The 12,139-nt window shown below is 55.4% G+C and overlaps 1 protein-coding gene across 1 annotated transcript in view; it reads right to left on the bottom strand.

The window, feature by feature from the left end:
- SUPT16H (SPT16 homolog, facilitates chromatin remodeling subunit) overlaps positions 1-12,139 on the bottom strand; it is a 49,460-nt gene that overhangs the window by 12,212 nt on the left and 25,109 nt on the right. The window contains 4 exon segments of the mRNA XM_080631825.1: positions 1,982-2,100; positions 2,805-2,931; positions 7,633-7,768; positions 9,618-9,745. Of these exon segments, the coding sequence (XP_080487951.1) occupies positions 1,982-2,100; positions 2,805-2,931; positions 7,633-7,768; positions 9,618-9,745 (510 nt within the window).

The raw sequence follows: 12,139 nt of genomic DNA, 5'->3' as shown, positions 1-12,139 counted from the left end.
GCCCGGACCCATAGAACCCAATGGGGATGGAGGGCGGAGGCAGGGGAGCCAATGGAGAAGGATGCTCTGCCCATTGACTACAATGGAGGTGGTCTCCAAGCCCCATAGAACCCAATGGAGGTGGTACCCAAGCCCCATAGAACCCAATGGAGGTGGTACCCAAGCCCCATTGACCCCAATGGAGGTGGTACCCAAGCCCCATAGAACCCAATGGAGGTGGTACCCAAGCCCCATAGAACCCAATGGAGGTGGTACCCAAGCCCCATAGAACGCAATGGAGGTGGTACCCAAGCCCCATAGAACGCAATGGAGGTGGTACCCAAGCCCCATAGAACCCAATGGAGGTGGTACCCAAGCCCCATAGAACGCAATGGAGGTGGTACCCAAGCCCCATAGAACCCAATGGAGGTGGTACCCAGCCCCATTGACCCAATGGAGATGGTACCGAAGCCCCATAGAACCCAATGGAGATGGAACCCAAGCCCCATAGAACCCAATGGAGGTGGTACCCAAGCCCCATTGACCCAATGGAGATGGTACCCAAGCCCCATAGAACCCAATGGAGATGGTACCCAAGCCCCATAGAACCCAATGGAGGTGGTACCCAAGCCCCATAGAACCCAATGGAGGTGGTACCCAGCCCCATTGACCCAATGGAGATGGTACCCAAGCCCCATAGAACCCAATGGAGATGGAACCCAAGCCCCATAGAACCCAATGGAGGTGGTACCCAAGCCCCATTGACCCAATGGAGATGGTACCCAAGCCCCATAGAACCCAATGGAGGTGGTACCCAAGCCCCATAGAACCCAATGGAGGTGGTACCCAAGCCCCATTGACCCAATGGAGATGGTACCGAAGCCCCATAGAACGCAATGCAGATGGGGGTCTGGACCCATAGAACCCAATGGAGATGGAGCCCGGACCCATAGAACCCAATGGGGATGGAGCCCGGACCCATAGAACCCAATGGGGATGGAGCACGGACCCATAGAACCCAATGGGGATGGAGCACGGACCCATAGAACCCAATGGGGATGGAGCGTGGACCCATAGAACCCAATGGGGATGGAGCCCTGACCCATAGAACCCAATGGGGATGGAGCGCGGGCCCATAGAACCCAATGGGGATGGAGCGCGGACCGACAGAACCCAATGGGGATGGAGCCCGGACCCATAGAACCCAATGGGGATGGAGCCCGGACCCATAGAACCCAATGGGGATGGAGCACGGACCCATAGAACCCAATGGGGATGGAGCGTGGACCCATAGAACCCAATGGGGATGGAGCCCGGACCCATAGAACCCAATGGGGATGGAGCCCGGACCCATAGAACCCAATGGGGATGGAGACCGGACCCATAGAACCCAATGGGGATGGAGCCCGGACCCATAGAACCCAATGGGGATGGAGACCGGACCCATAGAACCCAATGGGGATGGAGCCCGGACCCATAGAACGCAATGGGGATGGAACCCAGCCCCATAGAACCCAATGGAGGTGGTACCCAAGCCCCATAGAACCCAATGGAGCTGGTACCCAAGCCCCATTGACCCAATGGAGATGGTACCCAAGCCCCATAGAACCCAATGGAGGTGGTACCCAAGCCCCATAGAACCCAATGGAGGTGGTACCCAAGCCCCATAGAACCCAATGGAGGTGGTACCCAAGCCCCATAGAACCCAATGGAGGTGGTACCCAAGCCCCATAGAACCCAATGGAGCTGGTACCCAAGCCCCATTGACCCAATGGAGATGGTACCGAAGCCCCATAGAACGCAATGCAGATGGGGGTCTGGACCCATAGAACCCAATGGGGATGCAGCCCGGACCCATTGCCCCCAACGGAGCTGGTACCCAAGCCCTATTGACCCCAACGGAGCTGGATGCTTCTCCCCCTTGCCCCCAGTGGAGCTGGTCCCCAAGGCCCCTTGGTCCCAGCGGAGAGGCCGCCGTGCCCCATAGCGCTATGGGGCGGACCTTGAGGTGGAAGTGCAGCACGATGATCATCTCGCCGTCGCAGGGCTGGAACACGGCGTGCTTGATGTTGTTGTACAGGATGTCCACCTTGTCGCCCCGCACCGACGTGAAGCGGAACCCTAGGGAGATGCCACCACCACCATTGAAGCCAAGGGAGATGGGGGGCTGGACCCAGAGAACCCAATGGAGATGGAGCCCGGACCCATAGAACCCAATGGAGATGGTACCCAAGCCCCATAGAACCCAATGGAGGTGGTACCCAAGCCCCTTTGACCCCAATGGAGGTGGTACCCAAGCCCCATAGAACCCAATGGAGATGGTACCCAAGCCCCTTTGACCCCAATGGAGATGGTACCCAAGCCCCTTTGACCCCAATGGAGGTGGTACCCAAGCCCCATTGACCCCAATGGAGGTGGTACCAAGCCCCATAGAACCCAGTGGAGGTGGTACCCAAGCCCCATAGAACCCAATAGAGGTGGTCCCCAAGCCCCATAGAACCCAATGGAGGTGGTCCCCAAGCCCCATAGAACCCAATGGAGGTGGTCCCCAAGCCCCATAGAACCCAATGGAGATGGTACCCAAGCCCCATAGAACCCAATGGAGGTGGTACCCAAGCCCCATAGAACCCAATGGAGGTGGTCCCCAAGCCCCATAGAACCCAATGGAGATGGAACCCAAGCCCCATAGAACCCAATGGAGGTGGTACCCAAGCCCCATTGAAGGTCTCACCACCCCCATTGCCCCCCCTAGCCCACCCCCATTGCCCCCCTAGCCCCCGTCGGCGCTATGGGGCAGCCCCACAGGCGCTATGGGGCAGCCCCACCGTTGACGTGGGCCTCGAGGGCTCCCTGCATCCTCTTCTGGGCGATGTTGGGCCGGATGTAGAGGTCCTTGAGCTTGGGGTTGCTGCGGTTCAGGTTGATCACCAGGGAGTCCTGCTTGACGATGCCCTGCGGGGGCAAGGGGGGGCGTCCAGTGGGGCCCTAGGGGGGTCTAGGGGGCTGTAATGGGGTTTAATGGGGTGTAATGGGGAGTAATGGGGTTACAATGGGGGTATAATGGGGTTATAATGGGGTTATAATGGGGTTATAATGGGTTATAATGGGGTTATAATGGGGTTATAATGGGTTATAATGGGGTACAATGGGGTTATAATGGGGTTATAATGGGTTATAATGGGTTATAATGGGGTTATAATGGGTTATAATGGGTTATAATGGGTTATAATGGGTTATAATGGGGTATAATGGGGTTATAATGGGGTTATAATGGGTTATAATGGGTTATAATGGGGTTATAATGGGTTATAATGGGTTATAATGGGGTACAATGGGGGTATAATGGGGTATAATGGGGTTATAATGGGTTATAATGGGGGTATAATGGGGTTATAATGGGTTATAATGGGTTATAATGGGGTTATAATGGGGTTATAATGGGTTATAATGGGTTATAATGGGTTATAATGGGGTTATAATGGGGTTATAATGGGTTATAATGGGTTATAATGGGGTTATAATGGGTTATAATGGGTTATAATGGGGTATAATGGGTTATAATGGGTTATAATGGGTTATAATGGGGTATAATGGGGGTATAATGGGTTATAATGGGGTTATAATGGGTTATAATGGGGTTATAATGGGGTTATAATGGGTTATAATGGGTTATAATGGGGTTATAATGGGGTTATAATGGTTATAATGGGGTATATGGGGTTATAATGGGTTATAATGGGTTATAATGGGTTATAATGGGTTATAATGGGGTTATAATGGGGTTATAATGGGGTTATAATGGGTTATAATGGGTTATAATGGGGTTATAATGGGGTATAATGGGGTTATAATGGGATATGGGGTTTATGGGGTAGTATAATGGGTATATGGTTAATGGGTTATAATGGGGTTATAGGGTATATTGGGGTATAATGGGGTATATTGTGGGTTATTATTTTATAATGGGTAAATGGGTTATAATGGGTTATAATATGGTTATAATGGGTTATAATGGGTTATAATGGGGTTATGGGTTATAATGGGTTTATAATGGGTTATAATGGGTTATAATGGGGTTATAATGGGGGTATAATGGGTTATAATGGGGTTATAATGGGGTTATAATGGGTTATAATGGGTTATAATGGGGTTATAATGGGTTATAATGGGGTTATAATGGGTTACAATGGGGTTATAATGGGGTTATAATGGGGTTATAATGGAGTTATAATGGGGTATAATGGGTTATAATGGGGTTATAATGGGTTATAATGGGGTTATAATGGGGTATAATGGGGTTATAATGGGGTTATAATGGGGTATAATGGGGTTATAATGGGGTTATAATGGAGTTATGTATAATGGGTTATAATGGGGTTATAATGGGTTATAATGGGTTATAATGGGGTTATAATGGGGTATAATGGGTTATAATGGGGTTATAATGGGGTAAAATGGGGTTATAATGGGTTATAATGGGGTTATAATGGAGTTATAATGGGGTATAATGGGGTTATAATGGGTTATAATGGGTTATAATGGGGTTATAATGGGGTTATAATGGAGTTATAATGGGGTATAATGGGTTATAATGGGGTTATAATGGGGTTATAATGGAGTTATAATGGGGTATAATGGGTTATAATGGGGTTATAATGGGTTATAATGGGTTATAATGGGTTATAATGGGGTTATAATGGGGTATAATGGGTTATAATGGGGTTATAATGGGGTATAATGGGGTTATAATGGGGTTATAATGGGGTTATAATGGGTTATAATGGGGTTATAATGGGGTTATAATGGGTTATAATGGGTTATAATGGGGTATAATGGGGTATAATGGGGTATAATGGGTTATAATGGGGTATAATGGGTTATAATGGGGTATAATGGGGTTATAATGGGGTTATAATGGGGTTATAATGGGTTATAATGGGTTATAATGGGGTTATAATGGGTTATAATGGGGTATAATGGGGTATAATGGGGTTATAATGGGTTATAATGGGGTTATAATGGGTTATAATGGGTTATAATGGGTTATAATGGGGTTATAATGGGTTATAATGGGTTATAATGCGGTATAATGGGTTATAATGGGTTATAATGGGGTATAATGGGGTTATAATGGGTTATAATGGGTTATAATGGGTTATAATGCGGTATAATGGGTTATAATGGGTTATAATGGGGTATAATGGGGTTATAATGGGTTATAATGGGGTTATAATGGGGTTATAATGGGGTTATAATGGGTTATAATGGGTTATAATGGGTTATAATGGGGTTATAATGGGGTTATAATGGGTTATAATGGGTTATAATGGGGTTATAATGGGGTTATAATGGGGTTATAATGGGGTATAATGGGGTATAATGGGGTATAATAGGGGTATAATGGGGCTCTATGGGGTTATAATGGGGTTCCACGGGGTCCCTATGGGTCTCCATTGGCCTCTATGGGGTCTCTGCCCCATAGCCCAATTCCCACCCCATAGCACCTCCCACCCGCCCCATAGCCCCATCTTTACCCCATACCCACATCCCCACCCCATAGCACCCCACAGCCCCCCATCCCAGCCCCATAGCCCCCCCATAGGTGCCCCATAGCCCCCTATAGCCCCCCATATCTCCCCATAGCCCCCCATCCCAGCCCTATAGCTGCCCCATAGCCCCCCACAGCTGCCCCATAGCCCCCCACAGCCGACCCATAGCCCTCCACTGCTGCCCCATAGCCCTCCACTGCGGCCCCATAGCTGCCCCATATCTCCTCATAGCCCGCCATAGCTGCCCCATATCTCCCCATATCCCCCCATATCTCCCCATATCCCCCCATATCTCCCCATATCCCCCCATATCTCCCCATATCTCCCCATATCTCCCCATATCTCCCCATAGCCGCCCCATAGCCACCTGTAGCCCCCTAGCCCAGCCCCATAGCCGCCCCATATCTCCCCATATATCCCCATATCTCCCATAGCTGCCCCATATCTCCCCATATCTCCCCATATGCCCCCATATCTCCCCATATCTCCCATATCTCCCCATATCCCCCCATATCTCCCATATCCCCCATATCCCCCCATATCCCCCCATATCTCCCCTTATCCCCCCATATCCCCCCATATCCCCCCATATCCCCCCATATCTCCCCATATCTCCCCATATCCCCCCATATCCCCCCATATCCCCCCATATCCCCCCATATCTCCCCATATCTCCCCATATCCCCCCATATCCCCCCATATCCCCCCATATCCCCCCATATCCCCCCATATCTCCCCATATCTCCCCATATCTCCCCATATCCCCCCATATCTCCCCATATCTCCCCATATCCCCCCATATCTCCCCATATCCCCCCATATCCCCCCATATCCCCCATATCCCCCCATATCCCCCCATATCTCCCCATATCCCCCCATATCTCCCCATATCTCCCCATATCTCCCCATATCTCCCCATATCTCCCCATATCCCCCCATATCCCCCCAGATCCCCCCATATCCCCCCATATCTCCCCATATCCCCCCATATCCCCCCATATCCCCCCATATCTCCCCATATCCCCCCATATCTCCCCATATCCCCCCATATCCCCCCATATCCCCCCATATCTCCCCATATCTCCCCATATCTCCCCATATCCCCCCATATCTCCCCATATCCCCCCATATCCCCCCATATCTCCCCATATCCCCCCATATCTCCCCATATCTCCCCATATCTCCCCATATCCCCCCATATCTCCCCATATCCCCCCATATCCCCCCATATCTCCCCATATCCCCCCATATCTCCCCATATCCCCCCATATCTCCCCATATCTCCCCATATCTCCCCATATCCCCCCATATCTCCCCATATCTCCCCATATCCCCCCATATCCCCCCATATCCCCCCATATCTCCCCATATCCCCCCATATCCCCCCATATCTCCCCATATCTCCCCATATCTCCCCATATCTCCCCCCCCCCCCCATATCCCCCCATATCTCCCCATATCCCCCCATATCCCCCCATATCTCCCCATATCCCCCCATATCCCCCCATATCCCCCCATATCCCCCCATATCCCCCCATATCCCCCCATATCCCCCCATATCTCCCCATATCTCCCCATATCCCCCCATATCTCCCCATATCCCCCCATATCCCCCCATATCTCCCCATATCCCCCATATCTCCCCATATCCCCCCATATCCCCCCATATCCCCCCATATCCCCCCATATCTCCCCATATCTCCCCATATCTCCCCATATCTCCCCATATCCCCCCATATCTCCCCATATCTCCCCATAGCCGCCCCATATCTCCCCATATCCCCCCATATCTCCCCATATCCCCCCATATCTCCCCATATCTCCCCATATCTCCCCATATCTCCCCATATCCCCCCATATCTCCCCATAGCCGCCCCATATCTCCCCATATCTCCCCATATCCCCCCATATCTCCCCATATCTCCCCATATCCCCCCATATCTCCCCATATCTCCCCATATCTCCCCATATCCCCCCATATCTCCCCATATCTCCCCATATCCCCCCATATCTCCCCATATCTCCCCATATCTCCCCATATCCCCCATATCTCCCCATATCTCCCCATAGCCGCCCCATAGCTGCCCCCCAGCCGCCCCCCCACCTCCTTCTCCTTCTCCTCGGCCTCGCGGGTCTTGTAGCGCTTCTGCACCTCCTTGATGCAGCGGAAGGCGCTCTGCAGGCTCAGCGCCGGCACCGCCGCCTCGCCGGGGCTCTTCAGGTTGGAGGCGCGGTACGTGCTGCGGGCGGCGCGCAGCCAATGGGGCCGTGGGGCGGGGGCCGTGGGGCGGGGGCCGTGGGGCGGGGGCTATGGGGCAGGCGCTATGGGGCAGGCGCTATGGGGCGGGCGCTATGGGGCGGGCGCTATGGGCAGCGGGCGCTATGGGGCAGGCGCTATGGGGCGGGCGCTATGGGGCAGGCGCTATGGGGCGGGCGCTATGGGGCGGGCGCTATGGGGCAGGCGCTATGGGGCAGGCGCTATGGGTCAGGCGCTATGGGGCGGGCGCTATGGGGCGGGCGCTATGGGGCAGGCGCTATGGGGCGGGCGCTATGGGGCGGGTGCTATGGGGCGGGTGCTATGGGGCGGGCGCTATGGGGCGGGCGCTATGGGGCAGGAGCTATGGGGCAGGCGCTATGGGTCAGGCGCTATGGGTCAGGCGCTATGGGGCAGGCGCTATGGGGCGGGCGCTATGGGGCAGGCTCCATGGGGCAGGTGCTATGGGGCAGGCGCTATGGGGCAGGCGCTATGGGGCGGGTGCTATGGGGCAGGCGCTATGGGGCAGTCTCCATGGGTCAGGCGCTATGGGTCAGGCGCTATGGGGCAGGCACTATGGGTCAGGCACTATGGGGCAGGCACTATGGGTCAGGCTCCATGGGGCAGGCGCTATGGGTCAGGCACTATGGGGCAGGCGCTATGGGGCAGGCTCCATGGGGCAGGCGCTATGGGGCAGGCTCCATGGGGCGGGCGCTATGGGGCAGGCGCTATGGGGCAGGCACTATGGGTCAGGCGCTATGGGGCAGGCACTATGGGGCAGCCGCTATGGGGCGGGCGCTATGGGGCAGGCGCTATGGGGCAGGCTCCATGGGTCAGGCGCTATGGGTCAGGCGCTATGGGGCGGGCGCTATGGGGCAGGCGCTATGGGGCGGGCGCTATGGGGCAGGCGCTATGGGGCAGGCTCCATGGGTCAGGCGCTATGGGTCAGGCGCTATGGGTCAGGCGCTATGGGGCAGGCGCTATGGGGCGGGCGCTATGGGGCAGGCGCTATGGGTCAGGCGCTATGGGTCAGGCGCTATGGGGCAGGCGCTATGGGGCGGGCGCTATGGAGCAGGCGCTATGGGGCAGGCGCTATGGGGCAGGCTCCATGGGTCAGGCGCTATGGGTCAGGCGCTATGGGGCAGGCTCCATGGGTCAGGCACTATGGGGCAGGCGCTATGGGGCGGGCGCTATGGGGCAGGCGCTATGGGGCAGGCGCTATGGGGCGGGCTCCATGGGGCAGGCGCTATGGGGCGGGCGCTATGGGGCGGGCGCTATGGGGCAGGCGCTATGGGGCAGGAGCTATGGGGCGGGCGCTATGGGGCGGGCGCTATGGGGCAGGCGCTATGGGGCAGGCGCTATGGGGCAGGCTCCATGGGGCAGGCGCTATGGGTCAGGCGCTATGGGGCAGGCTCCATGGGTCAGGCACTATGGGGCAGGCGCTATGGGGCAGGCTCCATGGGGCAGGCGCTATGGGTCAGGCGCTATGGGTCAGGCTCCATGGGTCAGGCGCTATGGGTCAGGCTCCATGGGGCAGGCGCTATGGGTCAGGCGCTATGGGTCAGGCTCCATGGGTCAGGCGCTATGGGTCAGGCGCTATGAGGCGGGCGCTATGGGGCAGGCGCTATGGGGCAGGCGCTATGGGGCGGGCGGTATGGGGCAGGCGCTATGGGGCAGGCACTATGGGTCGGGCGCTATGGGGCGGGCGCTATGGGGCAGGCACTATGGGTCGGGCGCTATGGGGCGGGCGCTATGGGGCAGGCGCTATGGGGCAGGCGCTATGGGGCGGGCGCTATGGGGCGGGCGCTATGGGGCAGGCGCTATGGGGCACTCACATCTCCTTGACGAAGGTGGCCTCCGGGTTGGGGAAGATGCTGCCCTCGTTGCGGCCCAAGGCGCTGCCCGGGCAGTAGAAGTTGATGCGCAGGTAGGTGTAGTCGCCCTCCACAGACATGCTGATGTTCTATGGGGCAGGACCCATAGCGTGTCAGTGGGGCAGGACCCATAGAGCATCATTGGGTTGATGGTGGTACCCATAGAGCATCATTGGGTTGATGGTGGTACCCATAGAGCATCATTGGGATGCAGACTGGACTCATAGAGCATCATTGGGGTGGGACCCATAGGGGATCAGTGGGGTGGGGCCCATAGGGTGTCAATGGGGTGGGACCCATAGGGGATCAGTGGGGCAAGACCCATAGAGCATCACTGGGTTGATGGTGGTACCCATAGAGCATCACTGGGATGCAGATTGGACCCATAGAGCATCATTGGGGTGGGACCCATAGGGGATCAGTGGGGTGGGACCCATAGAGCATCAGTGGGGTGGGACCCATAGGGGATCAGTGGGGTGGGACCCATAAGGGATCAGTGGGGCAGGACCCATAGAGCATCACTGGGTTGATGGTGGTACCCATAGAGCATCACTGGGTTGATGGTGGTACCCATAGAGCATCATTGGGTTGATGGTGGTACCCATAGAGCATCATTGGGATGCAGACTGGACTCATAGAGCATCATCGAGGTGGGACCCATAGGGGATCAGTGGGGTGGGACCCATAAGGGATCAGTGGGGCAGGACCCATAGAGCATCACTGGGTTGATGGTGGTACCCATAGAGCATCATTGGGATGCAGACTGGACTCATAGAGCATCATTGGGGTGGGACCCATAGGGGATCAGTGGGGTGGGGCCCATAGGGTGTCAATGGGGTGGGACCCATAGGGGATCAGTGGGGCAAGACCCATAGAGCATCACTGGGTTGATGGTGGTACCCATAGAGCATCACTGGGATGCAGACTGGACCCATAGAGCATCATTGGGGTGGGACCCATAGGGGATCAGTGGGGTGGGACCCATAGAGCATCAGTGGGGTGGGACCCATAGGGGGTCAGTGGGGTGGGACCCATAAGGGATCAGTGGGGCAGGACCCATAGAGCATCACTGGGTTGATGGTGGTACCCATAGAGCATCACTGGGTTGATGGTGGTACCCATAGAGCATCATTGGGTTGATGGTGGTACCCATAGAGCATCATTGGGATGCAGATTGGACCCATAGGGGATCAGTGGGGTGGGACCCATAGAACATGACTGGGGTGGATGTGGGGTACCTGCAGGTTGCTATGGGGTCTCTATGGGGTCTCTATGGGGTCCCTCTGGGTCTCTATGGGGTCTCTATGTGTCTCTATGGGTCTCTATGGGTTTCTATGGGGTCCCTATGGGTCTCTATGAGGTCTCTATGGGTCTCTATGGGTCTCTATGGGGTCTCTATGGGGCTCTATGGGTCTCTATGGCTCCCTATGGGCTCTCTATGGGTCCCTATGGGTCTCTATGGGTCTCTATGGGGTCTCTATGGGTCTCTATGGGTCCCTATGGGTCCCTATGGGTCTCTATGGGTCCCTATGGGTCTCTATGGGGTCTCTATGGGTCTCTATGGGTCTCTATGGGGTCTCTATGGGTCTCTATGGGTCCCTATGGGTCTCTATGGGGTCTCTATGGGTCTCTATGGGTCCCTATGGGTCTCTATGGGGTCTCTATGGGTCTCTATGGGTCTCTATGGGGTCTCTATGGGGTCTCTATGGGTCTCTATGGGTCTCTATGGGGTCTCTATGGGGTCTCTATGGGTCCCTATGGGTCTCTATGGGTCTCTATGGGGTCTCTATGGGTCTCTATGGGTCCCTATGGGTCTCTATGGGTCCCTATAGGTCTCTATGGGGGTCATGGCTTGGTCCAGGCAGCGCGTTGCCGCGCATCCACCAGGGGGCGGTATAGTGCCGCAGTGTGCTCTATGGCTCCCTATGGCTCCCTATGGCTCCCTATGGCTCCCTATGGCTCCCTATGGCTCCCTATGGGTCTCTATGGGTCTCTATGGGCTCTCTATGGGTCCCTATGGGTCGCTGTGGGTCTGACCTTGATGGTGGCGATGTGGAAGGGGGCGGCGATGCCGAAGACGGGCACCAGGAGGCTCTTGGCCCTCTATGACTCCCTATGGCTCCCTATGGCTCCCTATGGGGTCTCTATGGGCTCTCTATGGGTCTCTATGGGTCTCTATGGGTCCCTATGGGTCTCTATGGGTCGCTATGGGTCTCTATGGGGGTCAGGGCTTGGTCCAGGCAGCGCGTTGCCGCGCATCCACCAGGGGGCGGTATAGTGCCGCAGTGTGCTCTATGGCTCCCTATGGCTCCCTATGGCTCCCTATGGCTCCCTATGGCTCCCTATGGCTCCCTATGGGTCTCTATGGGTCCCTATGGGGTCTCTATGGGTCTCTATGGGTCTCTATGGGTCTCTATGGGGTCTCTATGGGTCCCTATGGGTCGCTGTGGGTCTGACCTTGATGGTGGCGATGTGGAAGGGGG

Source organism: Psittacula echo (genome assembly GCF_963264785.1).
Source record: "Psittacula echo genome assembly, chromosome: 19".
Classification (NCBI taxonomy): Eukaryota; Metazoa; Chordata; class Aves; order Psittaciformes; family Psittacidae; genus Psittacula; species Psittacula echo.
This window is presented reverse-complemented; position numbering and strand designations above follow the sequence as displayed.